The sequence below is a fragment of the Paralichthys olivaceus genome, chromosome 11 (genome assembly GCF_024713975.1).
Source record: "Paralichthys olivaceus isolate ysfri-2021 chromosome 11, ASM2471397v2, whole genome shotgun sequence".
Classification (NCBI taxonomy): Eukaryota; Metazoa; Chordata; class Actinopteri; order Pleuronectiformes; family Paralichthyidae; genus Paralichthys; species Paralichthys olivaceus.
Genome location: NC_091103.1, coordinates 12,265,214 through 12,284,945, shown reverse-complemented (window position 1 = coordinate 12,284,945; position 19,732 = coordinate 12,265,214). Strand labels below are relative to the sequence as shown.

The 19,732-nt window shown below is 40.7% G+C and overlaps 5 protein-coding genes and 1 long non-coding RNA gene across 7 annotated transcripts; 4 read left to right on the top strand and 2 right to left on the bottom strand.

Moving 5' to 3' along the window:
- The first annotated feature begins 74 nt into the window (after window positions 1–74).
- On the top strand, window positions 75–2,822 carry lrrc51 (leucine rich repeat containing 51). 2 transcript variants are annotated; one of them, XM_020095064.2, is made up of 5 exons: window positions 75–205; window positions 428–504; window positions 1,055–1,260; window positions 1,381–1,529; window positions 2,511–2,822. In XM_020095064.2, the coding sequence occupies exons 2-5, from the start codon at window positions 453–455 to the stop codon at window positions 2,641–2,643; spliced, it is 540 nt and encodes a 179-aa protein (XP_019950623.1). In that variant the 5' UTR covers window positions 75–205; window positions 428–452; the 3' UTR covers window positions 2,644–2,822. The 2 variants fall into 2 exon arrangements, with proteins under 2 accessions (XP_019950623.1, XP_069390738.1); XM_069534637.1 differs by having other exon boundaries at window positions 135–201.
- A 229-nt stretch (window positions 2,823–3,051) lies between these two features.
- Window positions 3,052–7,625, bottom strand: lamtor1 (late endosomal/lysosomal adaptor, MAPK and MTOR activator 1). The gene is made up of 5 exons (XM_020095065.2): window positions 7,355–7,625; window positions 6,375–6,517; window positions 6,183–6,260; window positions 5,358–5,481; window positions 3,052–4,997 (listed from the first exon to the last, which is right to left on the bottom strand). The coding sequence occupies exons 1-5, from the start codon at window positions 7,394–7,396 to the stop codon at window positions 4,905–4,907; spliced, it is 480 nt and encodes a 159-aa protein (XP_019950624.1). The 5' UTR covers window positions 7,397–7,625; the 3' UTR covers window positions 3,052–4,904.
- LOC138412048 (uncharacterized) lies at window positions 7,551–8,879 on the top strand. The gene is made up of 2 exons (XR_011244571.1): window positions 7,551–7,669; window positions 7,929–8,879. It is a non-coding gene; the product is annotated as an uncharacterized lncRNA (long non-coding RNA).
- A 1,486-nt stretch (window positions 8,880–10,365) lies between these two features.
- Window positions 10,366–12,674, top strand: sfrp2l (secreted frizzled-related protein 2 like). The gene is made up of 3 exons (XM_020094885.2): window positions 10,366–11,022; window positions 11,991–12,071; window positions 12,214–12,674. The coding sequence occupies exons 1-3, from the start codon at window positions 10,506–10,508 to the stop codon at window positions 12,612–12,614; spliced, it is 999 nt and encodes a 332-aa protein (XP_019950444.1). The 5' UTR covers window positions 10,366–10,505; the 3' UTR covers window positions 12,615–12,674.
- Window positions 12,675–13,865: 1,191 nt separating this feature from the next.
- Window positions 13,866–16,577, top strand: tomt (transmembrane O-methyltransferase). Its single transcript, XM_020094987.2, has 5 exons — window positions 13,866–14,139; window positions 14,736–14,998; window positions 15,075–15,271; window positions 15,462–15,584; window positions 16,201–16,577. Exons 1-5 carry the CDS (start codon window positions 13,982–13,984, stop codon window positions 16,396–16,398), a joined length of 939 nt encoding a protein of 312 aa, XP_019950546.2. The 5' UTR covers window positions 13,866–13,981; the 3' UTR covers window positions 16,399–16,577.
- Window positions 16,578–16,776: 199 nt separating this feature from the next.
- Window positions 16,777–19,573, bottom strand: anapc15 (anaphase promoting complex subunit 15). Its single transcript, XM_020095131.2, has 5 exons — window positions 19,463–19,573; window positions 19,000–19,121; window positions 18,110–18,169; window positions 17,703–17,843; window positions 16,777–17,537 (listed from the first exon to the last, which is right to left on the bottom strand). The coding sequence occupies exons 2-5, from the start codon at window positions 19,117–19,119 to the stop codon at window positions 17,490–17,492; spliced, it is 369 nt and encodes a 122-aa protein (XP_019950690.1). The 5' UTR covers window positions 19,120–19,121; window positions 19,463–19,573; the 3' UTR covers window positions 16,777–17,489.
- Window positions 19,574–19,732: the final 159 nt, after the last annotated feature.

Below are 19,732 nucleotides of genomic sequence, written 5' to 3'. Positions count from 1 at the left end.
ATATTTGAATTAGCTGATCATCATTTATACGTGTTTATCATTGTGACTAATGTTACCGTGCACAATTCAACTGACTCATTATTTAAATGATATATTTGAACTACAAGTCCCATAAGGTACCTGTCCCGTCTCCTTGGAAACGTCTTGTTTCTCGGACAGGTAACTGCAGCAAATAATCCAGCTCAGCAGCTTCCTCCCACTGTGGGTGAGTGTTTGTTATGTGTGATTCGGAATCATTAAAAAAAGCCAATAACTATAAATATAATCGACATGATTGATGGGTTCAGGCTCAGTTGGATCTATTCCTGTGTTGTAGTTTATAAACACGTGTGCAGCGTAATTAAATCAGTCATTAAAAACATTTCTTTTGTTAAATTACCGTCTGTGAACTCTCGCCTGTAATGATGGCGTCACTGTCTTCCCTCAGGTGAGTGTTTTTCACAGGTGAGACCATGTACGGAGCTCCAGTGGATTTATCTTACAAACGGATCTGCTGTCTGGGAGGTAATAAACTGCCTCTGTCATATTTTAGTTTTTTCAGCCTCACATTCAGGACAGGGCAATAAAACCATATCCATAATTATCCCAATATCATTTTCAGCAATAGTAATTTGACAAAAAGTCCAATGTATAAAGAGAGATTATACATTGTGTGATAACAGTGAGGAGGTATATCACATTGTTGATTAACCTCAGATTAGTGAAATGTTCTGCCGTTTATCAACAGTTTGTCATTCTCTGTCCATAAAGAAGTTTAAAACCTTCACCTGGGAGCAAATGTCAGTATTCAAACTTAAAATAAATATGAACGTAACATTTATTGGGATAATTCCAATATTATATATAACACTCATATCAAAATCTTTATCTTGATATATTTCTGGCTATATTGACCAGCCATACTCTCTTTAAGCTATTTTTCATTTCCTGTATTGTCACTATAATGTTAGTAAAGAGTTCCTTCCCCTGAAGCAGAGTGTGTATCATTTTGCATAAGAACAAACAAGCTATTGTGCCTCTTCTCAATATTGACATTTCTTTCTTGTGGTCTCAGATACCTGGATAGAAGAACCCAGAAGTGGCCTGCGACCTTTAAAGAGAAATTCAGAGAAGAAGTACCAAAGCCGCTCCCTGCGTCTCAATAACAACAACATTTCTGACCTCGGTGACCTCCAGATCTCTGTTTGCCACTTCCTGGCTGAGCCATTACAGCTGGCCTGGCTGGACCTTTCATTCAACAGAATCACACACATAGACCCTGTGAGTTCTCCTTTTCCTTCCTGTTGCTAAGCTGGCAGCAATACAGAGATGCAGTGTGCTGTGAAAGTATACATGTATGTACATCTGCAGAATGGGTAAATGTGCGTGCTTGTGTTCCAGGTTTTGTGTGAGCTGCCTGAGCTGCGTGTGCTGTATCTTCATGGTAACAGCATTTCCATCCTGTCAGAGGTGGACAGACTGGGAGCGCTGCCGCATCTACACACCATCACTCTACATGGAAATGCTATAGAAGCCAGCAAAGCTTACAGGTGATGGCTGAATTTCAACAAATGATCTTGAATACACATGACACAAAAATACTGCTTGTGTTTTGATGTGAGACACGTTTACAACCATTGTTTTGAGGTTCTTTTTAATAAGAACCTTATTGAGCGTAGTGACCACAACACTCACAGCTGCCGGCAGTTTGCTGAGAACCAAAAACAAAATAAAACGTGGTGTCAATCACTTCAAGGCTGTAGAGTGAGAGACTGCTCTTATGCAAGAAGAGTGAGATTACATTGTGACTGTGTGACTGTGTGAGAGACGTGAATGCCTGGCTGGCATGTAGGTGCATAACATTGTAACAGGTGTTTAAATGCAGATCAAGCTCATATTACACATTCTAGTCTGCATAGCAACACTGCTCCTTCACACACACACACACACACACACACACACACACACACACACACACACACACACACACACACACACACACACACAGCAAGAGGTGCTGCTAGTTTCCAATGACCTTTTGAATAAGTTGCAACACATTTTATAGCATATGTGTTGCAACACTACAGTAATAATTCTTAATAAATAAATGTTTTATCTATTTGTTGTTAAGTTCGTATGTTTGTTTGTTTTTAAACAAGATTAGGCTCAACTACGTGACTGATTTCCATGGGTCAGGAAAGAACTCATTACATTTAACTGCAGATCCAGATCAGGGGACAGATCCAGGATTATTACTTTCTTTAACATTTAACAAGGCGTTTTTCAGCATTTACATTAATTTCTCAGAGAATATATCATGGATATATCTAAATCTGAATGTAGTGAATATAATTGTGGTTTCATAAGGGGACTGTTGGGCTTTGGCGGACACATACAATCTACTGACTGCCATTCCAGTTCAACATGTAGAATCGTCCACAACAGTCCCTCTGAATTTTTCTGTTGAGACACATACAAAGTACATTAACTCTGCAGTACATGTATATAAATGTGTCTCTTTCTGTTTGAAGGAATCGAGTGATTTCTGCTCTGCCTCAGTTAAAGACAATGGACTTCAGTTCTGTGACGCGGCAGGATCGAGTCATGGCAAATATCTGGCATCACGGCTACAACCGCAGAAATAGCAAACAACCTCTCCAGTGAGTGGTGGCTCAGCTCCACCGCCATAACCCGTGCCCCACATCCAGCCTCGGAGACCTTTAAATATTGAATGTATTGTGTATTTGTAACTTTGTTTTTTATTCTGTTGAAATGAACAGTTGATTAAGTAGATCCTTAAATATTGGCTGTTATATTCATGTCAATTAAATTATATAGTTGTAGACACGGGTGTGGGAAGTGAAATATTTGGATATTATCTTACTATAACAAAGAATACCAGATATAACAGCAAGTGACTTTGCTGCTACAACAACTACTTCACAGATATAACAGCAAGTGACTTTGCTGCTACAACTACTTCACAGATATAAGCATATAGATGTTTTGTCTACTGAGCAAGAATGATAAGCATATGGATGTCAATATCTACTGAATAACAATAACAAGGGCTTATGTTGAAAGTCTTTAATGAATTAATTAAACCCCCCCAAAAACAAACACAAAACCAAAATTTTAAAACTTTTTGGTACTAGCCTAAGATATTACAAACATATTTCAGGTAGTATTACACATTTGAGTAACAAACAAAACAGAAAAAATAAACCCCTTGCAAAAAAAAAAAAGCTCAAATCAATTGCATGGTTGAATGAAATAATCACAGCCTTGCAGATCATCCCTTTAGAGAGTCAAGAGCGGCTCACCATGCTCCCTGCCCACGCATACAGTCACGTGCTCTCCTCCATAGAGCAATTATACATTTAAAACACAAATAAATAATCACAAAAAAGGGGTTTGGATCATTTTATCTGCTGCGGTACTTAGATTGTTTACGCTCCCCCACACACTGCTACAATGGTTAGTTTCTTAATATTATGAACAACTCAGATTACAATCTGCAGCAAAAAAAAAAGAAGCTTTTCAGGCCATAAAAGTGTTGTTTTCATAAAAACGTTTTTGTTAACGCCACAAGAACTATAGAGCCAATCCTGACCGATGACCACTCTACAAAAGGAGGAACTTCATACAATCCATCATCTGGTTTTTATATTCAAATCAGAAAATTCTGTACAAAGAAGGCATGAATACATGATATCTGTCCCTGCATCCTCCACTCAGCCACCCCCTTCATCTCTGTATGCCTGCTGCTATCAAATATGTGAAAGATTTCATTAAGCGACTCAATGTTTAATGCTGAGGACAAATTACTGTCTGTAAACTTGAGAACCTGTGCCCCAAGAAAGCTCAGTCCTTTCAGACCCCTGTGACGTTAGCAGGACTCCCCAGCAGCCACCCTGATGGTGTTTGCATCCTCACCCACCACAGCACACCAGCCATGGAGAGGTCACTACACTATAGATTACACAGTGGACAACTAACCACCAAGCCAACCTGTTTCACTGCCAGTTTTTAGAAATGATTAAAGTGAAATGTCATTGAATTAACTCAGGTCAGGTTTGCTCATGGTTTCCTGTTGATGCAGGGACAATAGATTACTGTGGGATGTTTATTCTTACCAGTGAGCAACAGGACTACAGTAGTACAACCTTCGAAATTATAATGACATCTCAATCCCAAAAGAAAAACATATATTCTCATTTTTTCATTCGGATATTTTAAACATGTCTTGCTGTGCGAGGAGAAACACTGAGGAATGGGCAGTATCATCCCAGGATGATAGAACAGAGTCAAACACATCAAGTGCAAACTTTAAGCCATGTTTCTTTTTTTTATCCTGGTAAATAGTTTAACTGCTCGACCACTGCACTTGCACCTATGGGATTTAGATGATTCCCATTGTTCCGTGCCACGGAGATGAATTGTTTATCTTGTTCCATTGGAGATTGTATATAAGTATATACAGCAATAGCCAATGCTTTGTGCCAAAAATCCTACAGCTCTGTCCAGGATGAATATACAGTACATTCTTCCATGCCTCTGGATAACAGTCTGGGGTGTAGAGCTAGCGTTGCTTGCCTAAGTGCAGGCAAGGGGAAACTGACAAAATAAAGACAAAGAAGCAACCATTTAAAAAGATTAGAGAAGGATGAATGATTTTTGTTTTCCACAGCTGGTTCTGACAAAGCCTCTGATCCACACTTACACACAGAGGAGGCTCATTAACCTATAATTAAGTACACTAATGGACAGCCACAGTGTGCAAATCCTACATCATCTCTGTCTTTGTTAGAGGCATAGCTAAAAGAGCACAAGGACCAAGATGCTTTAATAAAAGGATGAGGATGCAGGAGTGACACAGAGAGGGCGGGATGGGAGGAACAAAAATGCAGGCCAGAGTCGCAGAATCAGGGAATGGCAAACTGGACCACCAGTTCTTCTTTAGCATCCACTTTGATCTGAGAGATTGCACTGTAAGCATAGGCTGCGATCTTGGATACCTGCAAAGAAAGAGGAAGACGGAGTTCATGAGTGTGCCAACAAAAAAGCTCAAATTCACAGTTTCAAGGAGAAAAGTAAGATCAAGTCCAACATCAGATCAACATAATAAAAGGGAGCACAAAAATAGCAGCAACAGAATAGCATTAGATAACATTAAGATCTATTTCAAGCCACACATTTAGTCACACCCCTTCACACTAAAATGTGGCACAGTGGTACTTCTTGCACACTGTTTGCAAAGGGGGATTTCTCTGATGATTGATGCACCCGACAGGGATGTGTAAAACATTTCAAGGAGAAATGCGAGTGCTGGAAACAAATGCCACCAAACATCTGTGGGTGCTACAGAGTATGATTACCTGCTGAACATCTGAATATGGCACCAGGTCACTAGCAAGCACTTGGTGGGGCTGGCTGGTGAGGGAGGGCAGAGTGAGGGCTTTCTTCTGGGACAGACTGTTGCTCAACACAGCCAGCTTCGTACTGAAAAGAAAAAAGAAAAAGCAGAACAGTAGAAGCTTACGGGGGCTGTTGAGTTGCTGTTTAGAGTTTATTTAAAACACAATCAAACACTTCACCCTGTCTTTTAAACCTGATTGGTGTCCTGAGGCCCTGTTTAATCTGAACCTGTATTATAGCGTAAACATAGCTGAAATGTTTGGTACAAATCATCCAACTACCACTAGGTGTCACTGGATCTGAGGTATAACATGATACTTAAGGGGAAATGCAATTTTTGGGTTAAATCACTTCCCTCATCAACTTCTTGAGCAGTTGGATTTATGTGGAAGTAAGACACCATTTGCAACATGGTTTTTTTTCTACCCACAACACGTGTACCAACAAACCATTATATGCTTCTGGATATACTGTAGAGCTGTTGCACCAACTACTACTACTGAAATTATCTTAAAGTCCCAATAAGTTTAAGTTTAAGTTTAAGATTTATTTTCATTGCGGTCCTTCATTTGGTGAGATACAACCAAATTCGCAAGCTCCTAAAAGCATCTCAGCAAGTTCATATATCAGCTGTAACACAGCGAGAAGCTCAATAACTTAGAATCTTGTGATGATATGGCTCTAATTTACCTTAAGCCATCCACACCCTTCTCACATAGAGAAAAACACTGCAGAAGTGCAACAACCATCCAAAACAACTATGACCCAGCTGCCCACCCTCGTACCTGTATTGCCGAGCTTTGTCCATATATTCATGCTGCTCCATCATAACAGAGTCAGCTGCTGAGACATCGATGATGTTCCTGACAGAGAGGAAACAACAGCAGGTTTATGAAAGGACCAGATGATTTACATTTTTATTATCAGGGGACACATTGAATTTAACTCATCTGTGGTTGCATAAATGAGAATCTTACTGTGCCGTCTTATGGAGGATGGATGTAAGGAGGGCCTGTTCATCTGTCCGGGCTGAGGGGACATTGGTGGGGATCCAGTCTGTCCCATTTGGGGGTTTGCTGACTGGGTTGGGGTGGGGGATCAACGGCTTGCGTTCAGGGTCCTAGAGCATTAGACATGACATTTTAAAATGAAAAAACTTACACAACCACTCACCCTCTCTATATAGGACTAGGAATGAAAAACTACTAAAGTTTTCATACACTAAGTGATACTGGGAGTTCTAACAAGATCACTAGAACTAATCAAGTTCACTCAGATCCGAACAAACAAATTTTGGTGAGGCAAACTTCATTTCCAGACAAATAGAAATAGAATTACAGACTAGTGTGAGTGTTTCCAGTTTCCACTGTGCTCCTGCAACTGAAAATGAGGAAACTATTCGGCATTAGGGAAAACCATGAAATGCTTCCTTGAATTAAAAATAGCAATGGATGGAACATAAACCAACATGACACCCTGAACACCAGTCGCTTGTGTTGTCAGTGTGCATCTTCATGTCACAACTGGGTGTTCAGTCATTTCGTGGTAAATCACTACTTCCCTGTCCAAATAGCTTTCACATAAAGTCATTATCTGCCATGTTGTTCACCTCGTACAGAAAACTAGTTGCCATGTGTATAGTTTTATTCTACACAGTCAGATCTATCGATCTTCTTCATCTAGGATTATTATTCTTCTTAGCTGCCAACTTCTGAAGCTGCTTAGCACCAGGCCATACCCGAAGACTTCGGCTAGTTAGCTAAGTCTGATTCTACGGTCACATATCCCTTCAACCAACACAACGGAAGGTTATTTAAAAACCTGGACGCCTTCTCTAACAATGACCTTTATTAACGAACCATATTCGATGAACACTATAACATCACACACAGTGTTTCTTGATGACCTATCCCTTATGTATCGGGACAGTGTTAGCCAGCTAGCGGCTAACAGCTACCTGCTCTGTGGTCTCGTTCTCGCTGCTGTAACAGCAACCCATGGCAGCGTCCGAGGGCCGAAGCGACACAAGCCCAGCTCCGCTGTTCTCCGTCAGAAACGAGCCGTGACTTCTCCTCCTCAGGAAACATAAAACTTCTCCACGGCGTGACTCTGTTCGAGCTTCATCCAGAGGTAGGAGACCCACTGTCAACAGCAGACGAGCTATCACATGACAGCGGAGGTGGTGCAACAACAACTAGCGACACTTCCGGTTGTGGAGAAGCGGCTCTGGCCTTCGTCACGTGAGGGGGATGGAATTCAAACGTGAGGGTTGGTAAGTAAATAAATAAATAGAGGAAGTCAATAAAAAATTAAATATGATCAAGATCCAGGGGCTTTTGTGAAAAAACTGCTTAAATGCGTGGAGAGAAACGTCTGTTACGTTGATTTGGTAACTGGTTCAGGCCCAAAATGAATGAGTGAATATTTCTACTGGTAGTTTTGAGAGTTTGTTACCAGAAGAGTTTATAATGACTCCAGGAAATAGCCTTCTCCACTCTACCAACATGTAACCAAACTAACTCTCTATTTAGGTTGGTTTGAATGAAGCCAGAGCTCTGCTGCTGACACCATTCAGTGTGACAAACTGATCCAGCTCCTCTAAAAACTCGCCATCCCTCGTCGTCTTCTGGAAATGCCAAACTACAATCATCTTCTATAACCAATACTGGAAAAACAGAAACACTCAAACATCCCAGCTCCAAGTGACGAATGGCAGCAGATTTCCTGGAGACTGCAGAACTGTCAAAACCACACAAGTTTTCATTTCCCCATATATAGAGAACTATTTCCCTGGTATATTTGTATCTGTGTCCTGCATACAAGGATACATGGAGACAGTAAAAAGTTAAATATATGATATTAACATTATGTAAAAGCAAGTAAGTGAAATATAAAATAAAAAGATACAGATACAGGTCATGGTTAAAGAAAAAAACAGGTATGGAGAAGCACAAAGCGGTTATTGTTATGTTAGTTCATATCCATACAGTTGGTGGTTAAGATAAGACAATTCTTTATTAGTCCTACAATGAGGACATTTGAAAAAAGCTACAGCTGCAAAGAGGATAGCAAATATAGAAATAATCAGTTTAAAAGAAATATTTAATAAGTAAACACACAAAAATACAGGAAAAATAAAAAGAGAAAATAGCAGTGAATTTACCCAGGATATATACAATGTTATGTACAGCATGTGCATGTCTGCGTGTCTATACAGTATTTACAGCCTGCCTGGAATTATACTGAAGAAGTGATGATTGATTAGTACATGTTATTGAATTATTGAGCTTTAAACTAATATAAATGTTTGTACATTCTTATATTTCATATTATGGATTTATCCTCAGCCATCAATGTTAAAGGTCAAGAAGAAGAATTGAAGTAGATCTATCAACAGAAATGTAATATGATATTCCTATATGTTTCCATTAGTGCATAATCACCTAAAATAAAAATGATTGTGTTTTTACATAACCTTAAAACGAGTCACTTATATGTTTCTACAGTAGCCCAAAGGAGACAAACCAAACACTGGCTCTTTATAGCTGAAGCCACTGCAGATTCTGCCTGACTCTGAAAGGGGAAGGTGGGGCAGGGGGAATTCATCTTGCAACTTCTGGACTAAATGCTACAAACTCAACCTTCAAAAACTGTTGGTATTTTTGTTCGTAATGTGCATGATCCCAAACCAAGTTGGGTTAAATGAAACTACTGCAAACTATTGAAAACGCACGAGTCATGGGATCTGGATCCTTTGCACTGTACTTGGGAGCTAGGAAATGACATTGTACTTCATAGGAGCCAGACAAAAACTTCAGTGACAGGAAAACACATTGAAAATACTTGATCAAATGCGAGCTGTCTAAATTAATAATAGGCTACACGACTGAGCAAGATGAATTAGACAGCAGCAGAGGGGTGAGGGCAACAGGATGAGGCTTGTTGCTGCACATGTGGCAGTCTCCATTGAAAAAGATGAAAGCGTCTGCGACACCCTCCGGCTGAGGATGATGACAGAGCAGCACACATACTGCTGCAGATGCACTTCATTTCCATTCCATAATGTCACAATGCTGCAGGTAAGGTTTTTCAAAACACAGAAACACTGTCCTATTGTCAACGCTGTCAATGCTTGACTGTTAATCAAGAATTAACTATTCTCTATGCACAAAGACACTCTATGACCACCACAGCCTAAAAGAATTAAATTAAATTCAGGGTAAGTGTTGACGTAAGCATAAATTAAAAAGATGGATCAAGAGCAACACAGTGTTAAGTTGCACTTTTGCGTGTGTGTTTCATCACAACATACTATGGAAATAATAGACACAAACTTTTACTCCTCTTGAGTGATTTCCTTGTCCTTAATGTGTTTTAAGTTACTGGATGTCTAACTTTCCTTTGAGAACAATAAAGTATCTATCCATCTGTCTGTGTTAATATCCTCATATCATATATTTGCAATACTGTTACACTGAATGTATTTTGTTAACATTGAACATATTTCTATTTTTTGTAGTTCAATGTGTTTATATATATATATTGTTTTACTTATTTGTTACCTATGCTGAGTGTGTATTTCACTATTACCTAATGAAGGACTATCTCACCTTATTTTATCTTATCCTGTCTGACCTCATCTCATTTAATCTACTCTTATCCTGTTTTATATTATCTTGTCTTAGTTATCTGATCTTATCTTATCCAGAATAAGAAAAGTCTCTACATTTCTCTCTTGCAGATGTCAGTTTATGGCCTAGTGGAGACAGAGTGGCTTGTTTTAAACATGAAGGGTCTGGAACATTTGTCCATACGGGACAAAGTGAGGATTATGTCTGCACTCTGCTCTGCACTGCTCCATGTGTAGCACCGTTTGCAGTTTACCTAACATGACTGCAGAAACACAGTGTGCCCGGCTGACTGCAGTGAGGTGTGGAGGCAGACGCCAGTCTGATGGGCCGGGGTGATGATGACTGGGAGGCGCCTGCCCTCTCATTTACCCCCCGTTTCCTCCACACCTCTTTGTTTACACCTACAGGCCGATCAAGTCCCGACAGACGGAGGAGCAGCTCCTCAGACCTCCCTCTTGTCTCTGCGGATCAACCAACATGAGTGTCTTGCTGCTCAGCCTCGTTGTGCTCTGTGGAGCCTCTGACACCGTGGTTCCAGTCCAGCTGGGGCCGCCGTCTCTCGGCTTCAGCTCGTCGGTGCGCTCGGTGTGTAAACCCATCCCCAGCACCCTGTCTCTGTGCCACGGGATCGGCTACAGGCACATGCGGGTCCCCAACCTGCTGGGCCACGACTCGCTGCGGGAGGCCCAGCAGCAGTCGGCGGCCTGGCTGCCGCTCGTCTCCAAGCTGTGCCACAAGGACACCAAGAAGTTCCTGTGCTCGCTGTTCGCCCCGGTGTGCCTGCCGGAGCTCTCCGGGCCCGTCAGCCCCTGCAGGAGCCTGTGCGAGGCCGTGCGTGACGGCTGCGTGCCCGTGATGAGCGCGTTCGGGTTCCCGTGGCCCGAGATGTTCAACTGCAGCCGGTTCCCGCGCGCGACCGAGCTGTGTATCCCGGCAACCGGAGAGCGCGAGGGGCGGACCGAGGAGGAGGTGAAGCACGAGGAGGCGCTGAAAGGTCAGTGATGGACGGTGGTACTTTCTACTGACTAAAGTAGATCCGTCTTTGATTATTGTCTAGAATCGATTCATCCCTTCTAGCGACTTAAAGTAGGGCTGCAACCAGATATCATCTTTGATTATCGTCTATAATCGATTAATCACTTTGTCTATAAACTGTCCATGATGTTAAATAAATGAATGTGAAAAATGCTCATCACAACTTCTTAAAATCAAACGTAAATGAATTAACACAAGAGAAGCCGGAACAAGTATTTGGCAATTTCTCATAATGGTTTATAAGTTTTATCAGTTATTCTGAATAGTTGCAGAATCACCTCAACTAAGCTTCTAGTTGTACTTTTCACTTAAATAGCTGTTCAAACTTTTATTAATTATCAAATATTTCCCCCAAAAATGTGAGTTAAATTCTTGGGATTGTGGAAATGTGTACTTTTCCACTCTACAAGAGCACCACACAATTATTTTATTACCCCTGCAGGCCATGCATATTTTTGCCCAATGCACAAATTACTGTGTGAGCCATATTAGCCATCATATCATTAGCCAGCACTTCATCCCAAACATGTCAGAGCTTATTTCTGCTGATAAGTAGCAAGAAATGTCAGTTTGTTAAAGATTTCCTGGTCACAATTCTTTATTCACCAATGTCATATGTTTTTTCAACTATACTGATTTATCTGTATCATCCACTGTAATTAATTCAGTCAGGCTTTAGTGGAAATCATGCATAGTTGTGGGCTAAATAAAGTATTGTGATTTGTATATTGCATGAAGCTTTTTTTAAGTATTCCAGTTTCTTAAAATTATGGAGATCCCAGTTTAAGCCAATCTTATTTCGCTTAAGGTTGTTTTGCGTGAAGTGATCGTGCAGTTTCTGCTCAGAGGCAGCTGTTCCACCCCACCATTACATCCCTACTGCAGATGCTCTCATCACTTATCTAATCTCTCTTATCAATTCCCCAGGGAGTGTTATCTGTGACGCCTGTAGTCTGGCTGCTGAAGGAGAAACAGACATCCAGGAAAACTTCTGCCACAGTCCATTTGGTGAGAATAAACAGATGTAGATTACAAAATGAATCCCATAGCATAAACTTTTCATGAAACAGATGATCTACTCACAGAGTTGGTTTTACAATGTGTCTGAAATCCCACCTGTTGAACTGAACCCTCTCTGTCTCTGTCGCAGCGTTTAAGATGCGTCTGGGCAGTGTGTCGACGGTGGGAGGGGACCGTCAGCTGGTGCCGACGGCCCGCAGCCGCATCCTGAGGTGGGCAGGGGGAGGAGCGGAGAGGGCAGAAGGGGTCGGAGGTGCCATGGCACACAATGCTTTGTGGTTGCAAGAAGGAGGCACCTGTACGTGTCCTGGTTTAGATTCTGCAGGAACAAACCAAGACCAGCAGGTAGAAGAGGAACAGATGGATAAAGGACAAGCTAAAGGAGGGAAGGAAGGTGGATGGTACCTGGCCCTGTCTCAGGCTGAGGAGGGAAGGCTGGTGCTGACTCGGCTGGTGAGGTGGACCAAAGGGGACAAGGAGTTGAAGAAGTTTATCAGAGCTCTCCTCAAACAGTCCTGTCCTGAGCTGTAGAGTCAGTTCCGCACCAAATCTGTCATATTCGTTTAGACTACTTTAAAACCATTAAAGATGCATTTAATCTGTGGATTACTGACTGAATCCATATTATCTCAGATACACATTGAATATTAAAGGTTTCTAGACATATTTGTTACCGGAAAAAAAACACCTGATGAAACCACAGTTAGGTCCACTAGATCCAGATTTTTATTTGGATCTGCATCAAATTATACTCACTCATCAATGTCTGTCTCCCTTCAATCAGAATTTAAAAGGTTCCTTTTTTGGCCCATGTCCCATTTTCATGTTGAAATTTTTCTTTTCTTAATCCTGCTGAAATGAAACAAACTATACCTCCTTGGCAGAGGCTATAGTTCCTAAATAACATAACTTAAGAACAGGTTTATAGAAAACATGTAAATAAAACAGTGTTGAAAGTTCGTAGACATCCGTAAATGTGCATACAGGCTACTTTCTTGATGAATTGTTATTATGCTACGAGTCACATAATCAACTAGAATGGCACTCAGTAGAGAGCAACCCTCTGCAGAGGCCCAACAGTCCCCTTAAATTCTAAAATGTGTGTATTTTTTCTTGTATTTTTGTGTAAATTTGTGTATATAGAAGAGACCAAAGGGTTTTGGTACAAGACAGATCTCATTACGTTTTCTATTCATCATACACAAGGTGTAGCAGTGTAACTGCTACTTCTGTAATGTTAAAATAGTTTTTTTTACACTGTACTACCTATACTATCACAACAATGTAATAATTTTATACTCAAGTATGTTTTGACTCTTATTTTATAATTTGTTTCACTGCAGCAGAAAGACAAATGGGGTTTTATCATGTTGGGATGCTTTAAACTCAGGTCACAATATGAGAAGCACTGAAAATACAGGCAGGACAGTGTGATGGGAACAATAAATCATTTAAATTTGGGTTTGGTGTCTATTTTAGCATTTAATTTTATTCATATTAACACAAATCTGTCACTGCTTTTACTTTTAAATTTGGAGGATTTTTATTAATCTAAATAAGCTTTAAATAAAAAAATATTGGATCACATTAGGCATTAGTCCATAAATTTGTCTTTTCTTTGTGTTTGAGTCATTTTTCTTTAACTTTCCATCATGACTCAGCAAAAGAAATTGGACTCCAGTTGACCACACACCTGTTGATGTTTACTTGATGGATCAAATGTCTGTTTCACGCTGCCTCCCTCTTTCTCACCGTCTCTGTTAAACTGTGTCGGCTTTATTCAACTGAAGAAGCCAAATGTGTCTTATCGAAAAAAATGAAAACCGATGTTTAAGAGCGAACACTGACACCGGCTCTAACAGCTGTTATCTGTACCTAATTACAGGACATATACAGTCATGCACATGATACATAAATTATTTATACCCTCAGGTCTCTTACCTTCTCTTACACACACACACACACACACACTTCTCTGTCATTCTGCACTTGCACCAGCGCCACGCTCCTCTCTGCTAACCTCAGTGCAGCTTCCACCGAGCTTGTTAGAAACCAGGTGAGTTTGTCTGTTTTTTATGAGACAACGAGACACAGTTCATGATGAAGCAAATATATTGATACAGCATCTGTTCTGTGTGGAGTCTTCAGTTACCTGAGGCAGAGTTGAGATGAGGAGAGGCAGCACGTTCACTGCACAACTGAAGCGTGGTCGCTTCTTTATGTGTAGATCTCATCTCATGTAATTTAGACTTAGAGAGCAATGCTCTCAAAATGCTTTTCTTAAACATTACACTATAATGAGACTGTCACTCAATCTAACATGGTCTTACAATAGCCAAAAGTATATAATTGTGTTATAATAATTATATTTCTTGCATTAATGAAAGATCTTTTAGTGATTATGATTGTTCTGATCTAAACCAAACAAATTTGCAGATAAATTGTGATAATAGATTTTGGATATTTCCAATGTCAAGCTTCTACCGAGAATGAAACTTCAGTTATATTTTTATACAAGGTAGCAGAGGTAACATATAGATTCTGTATGAAACACAGGCCTTCAGTGAATTAGGGGTACTACTAGAACTTCTTTATCATGTTAGTGTTTTATGAACCCACTTCTGTGTGTGTGTTTTTCTCTCTGTGAGTTAGGATGGTGTCTCCTGCCATCGCCTTGGCCTTCATCCCCCTCCTGCTGACACTGCTCATCAGGTACCGTTTCTACTTTGTGCTGTTCTATCGGGCCATCCTGGTCAGGATGTGGAAGGACTGTGTGACTGGTCTGAGTCGAGAGGAGCGGGCCTACCAGTACGTTCTTACTAATGCCACCCCCGGAGACCCTGATAGCATCCTGGATGCCTTCGACGTCTGGTGCAGCAAGGTGGAGTTCATCAGCAACATCGGGCCTAAAAAAGGTGACGGAAGAACATTTGTTTATTAAAACATGCTTTAAGAGTAATCATTTTGCTGATGTAGGTTTTTTTGTTCCAGGGAAGGTCCTGGACCGGCTGCTGATGGAGCAGAGTCCTTTGACCGTGCTGGAGCTGGGTGCCCACTGCGGGTACAGCACCGTGCGGATCGCCCGAGCTCTGCCCCTGGGTGCCAGGCTCTACAGCATCGAGATGGACCAGAGGAATGCTGCCATCGCAGAGAAAATCATCCGCTTAGCAGGGTTTGATGACGACACAGTGAGGCAGCAGAAATATATGACCTATTTACAGCATGTCAGTGTATCAATGCACTCAGTGTACTGAAGGCCTTGTCACAAAAGCTTAAGATGACCTTGATACAGGCCATCACCTTTACTTGTTTGTGTAATTTCATATTTAATATGGAAAGTACTACATCACTGGCCCATTCATGCTGTGTGTTCTCAAGGTGGAGCTCATTGTGAATCCATCAGATGAAGTCATCCCTCGGCTGCGGTCTGACTACGGTTTGGAACGTCTGGATTTTGTCTTCATGGACCATTGGAAGAAATCCTACTGCCCTGATCTGCAGGTCATGATCATAAATCATTAGAAAGGAAAAAAAATTATGAACAAAGTCCTGTCTCTTTGTTTATTTTCCTCTCTGGCAGACTGACTTGGAAAAAAATGGGATTTATCTCTGACTAATTTCTCTTTTACTTAAAGGTCCAGTGTGTAACATTTAGGTGAAAGGGATCTATTGGCAGGAATTGAATGTAGAATAATCCTCATGTTTTCACTAGTTCATTTTATCAAAATTTTATACATTTGTAGTTTCCTTTACCCCAGAAAAGGCCTTTTATATTTAAATACTTCATATTTACACCAAGGGGGTCCTCACTACAGAGGCCGCCAAGTTTTTTTGGTTTCCACAGTTTCTTTTTCATGTTTGGAAGGAGAGGGTGAGGTGACCCCACATGCAACTTCAACACTAGATGTCACTAAATTCTACACACTGTACCTTTAAACAATGACTGGCTGGAAGGAAAAACAGCCAATATGTTGTGTATATACATGTTGAATATTAAACTACAGAAGATGAATATTCACATTAAGTTTGCAGAAGCCACAATACTATTAAAGTAGATTAAAGTTGTGTTACCTAGTCAACTCCCACAGTTACATGATACTGTGTGTGTGTGTTACAGATGCTGGAGGGCTCTGGTCTGCTGGGGAAAGGGTCTATGATCGTGGCAGACAACGTGCTGTTTCCCGGGGCGCCAAAGTTCCTCAGACACATTCGTAAGAGCGGCCTTTATGAGTGGAAGATCCACCGGGCCACGCTGGAGTACAGCAAAGGCATCAGGGATGGCATGGCTGAGCTAGTCTACCAGGGAATCAAGTAAATGATGCAGAGTGGGAAATGGATGCATATTTTGGAGAGGGAAGGGATGAAGTGATGATGGTGTACCTGATGTGATAATTGTGATAGTAAAGATAGCTGTACATTTTTTACTGAAAAGGTTGATGGTAAATGTAACTGTCAATAACTGTTCAATGAAATGAAATAAACTCTGGAAATCAGCACCACTGAAACTATACATTTTGTCAACATCAAATCCAGATTATAATTCTTTAACAGTACTAGTTCTGATTTTTATCTCACTGGACATTCATTCAACTTAATCACTCACACTCACACACACACCACTATTGTTTGATGTTATTTATTATTAACCAACTAAAGTGTTAAAAACTAATTTAAAAAAAAAAGTTCATCAAAATTTCATCAAAATAAGTTAATTTATTACAAACTGTCATGGCCTTCATTTCAATATCAACAAGGAAAGCCTTGGTTAACGATCCTTAAAGAGAAACAAGAGACAACTTGGATGGCCAGCGTATGTATACATAAAAGAGGACATAAAAGGATAAAAAATTAAATAAACATCTTTTACACTTTAACTAAAAGCATGATATAAACAACGGTGTGACAGAATTGAACTCTGTGGTGAAATATTATTTTGCTGAGTGAACTGTAGTTTGTGCTCTGTCAGCTGTGCAGAGACTCTGAGACACATGAGACACAAGATATGATGAGATCAAAGTGTCACTGTACTGGGATGACATCATGCCACTATAAGTGCCAGACTGGTTACTGAACAGTAGGACCTTGAGTGTTTTACGGCATCAAATATGTGTGAAACGGCTTTGACAGGTTCACAGAAAATGCTGACAAAAACCTGACATGTGCTCAAACTTACATCTATTGTTTCATTTTATACAACTTGTGAGCGACACTCTGACCAAAGTCCAACGACATCCCGAGGCTCTGAGGCTGACAGCAGCTCTACATGAGACCCTTGTGCTGGATTTACCCAACCCTCATCTGAAGGATATCATGGTACAAGAAGCAGCAGTCATGGCTTTAAGAGGGGAGCAGAAATCCAGAGCCAGACAGACATCAGTCTGATGGAAAGTAAAACCATCTTTTGTCTTATATCATCCATTGGTCTTGGTCTTGGTCTGCTCCCTCCATGTCCACCTGACAGACAGAAGCAGAGCCAGATTACACACTGGTGTTTCTTTGTTTGAGGAGCCGAAAGTAAGGTTAAAAAGAAAACAACACTGTAGTATGTCTTAAAGTCATTTCAGTGAATTTAGCGCTTTTAATTTGAAAAGATGTCCAATAAATGATATATCAAAGCACCTCGTTGATCTCGCCATCATCGGGTGACTCATTGTAATCATTCATCTCATCCATGTCCTGCATGTCTTCTTCATCTTCAGAGTCTTCCTCGCTGTCTTCCTCATCCTCGTCATCCTCCTCGTCCTCCTCTTCATATCCTGCCTGAGCCCAGTAAATGCAGACGGCATAAATAGATGAAGAGCACAAACAAAAAAGGGCAGAAGGTTTCTGAACAGGCAAATAGAAGAAATCTGTTTCAGGTGTTAAAATGACAACCTTTTTTGTTGTAGAGAATATGGAATAATGTAGCCAGTCTCTGTTTCATACAGCAGCAAATCAGTTGTCTGAGCTTTACTTCAATTCATCTGTTGAGATGTGGTTATCTTTACTTTGGCCATTATTCTAATACATGTTCAAAAATGTCGTACCTCAAAAATAGGTTTCCCAATCGGCATCAAGTTGTTGTCCTTCTCTGCAATGCTCTGCAACTACAAGAAAAAACACACACACACACACACACACACATTAGAGCCTGACTTAGAAACTAGCATATGCAGTACCCATTAGTACATGTATGACAACCAACAAAATGGATGCGCAAAGTTGACAAGGACATGAGAAATTGTACAGACAGTGTCCCAGTTGAGGTTCGGAGAACTGCTCTTTATTTTGCAACTGTAAATTGTCCAGCTTTGTAAATATAGTTCTCGGATTTCTCCCCTGCCCATTTATTTCTTTAGTTGAGGCCCTGCCTGATGTCATGTCATGTCTGTCACCTCATGGTGACACTAGTTTATTATTAAATCATTTCATTTTAAATTCTAACATGTAACTTTCCACTCAAAGTGATGTGGTTTTTACTCTCTGACTGAAACTTGATGTTCTTTGTTGATCTAACTGTTTTATCCCTGAATTACACAACTGGTAGTGAAGATAATACTTTATTAGTCCCACAATGGGGAAATGTGTAATATTACAGCAGCAATAATCAAAAGTAGGCATCAGTAAGAAATAATAAGTAACATGCAATACTTGTCCGTATGGGTGTAGTTCTACTGGGAGCAGAGCTGGTTGTAGTTTTACTGCTGCAGGAAGAGGGACCTGAGACACCTCTCCATCAGACACAGAGTCAATCAGTCTGTTGCTGGAGGTATGTAGGCAAACTGGCACCGTGCACTAATTTTAAGGTTAAGATTCTCACACACAGAGATGACGAGGTGATGTTGAATGCAACAAGTACAGTCACACATTCCACGCAAAGAGGGGGTTCATCCTGTCAGAGTGCGTTTGTGTGTGCGCGCGCGTGTGTGTCGTTTACCCAGGTTTGGTGCTGCTGTTCCTGCTGGTGCAGCTCGGTCTCATCCACGCAGGGTCGGTCCAAGTTGAACCACAGAGTCTCGGTGATCCGGGGGAAGAGAGAGGGGAACAGCGTGGACATGTCTGTCACACAGGAACAACAACAACAATATTAATAACAGTCAATCTGCTCGTAGCGTGTACAGGGGGAATATGTTGCTTCTTTAGCCGAGACACAAGGCGTGAAACCTCGGTGGTGCACAACAGAAATGTAGCCACAAGACATTTGTCTGGTTCTCTGTGAACATAAACAGATTAAAACGACACAACGCTCCTGGAGGAACACGGTGAGATAATGTAACACCGAGGATTTAAACTCTTCCTGTGGGGAAACAAAACCACTATGAAGTAAAATGAAAACTTAACCGCTACTATTCCTGGATAAATCACAATGTTAGGAGCAGTTTCAGATCGAAGTTAAATACCTGACAGTCTCTCGCCGCAGCTTCTCAGAAATTCAAACTGAATCGACCGGAAGCCCTTGGTGTTCCGCTTTAAAGAGTCCTCTCTCCCAGTGTGACCTCGCAAAGGTTCCGCTTGAATTGCAGTAGTACAGAAGGGAAAAGGAAAATTTGACATTATATTAAATAACTCTTCTACATATCCTGATTTATTCTGTCACATAAACACATAAACATATCAAATTTAAGAGATTTTAAGATCCTCACCTAATAGGTGTGTATTTTGTCCTATAA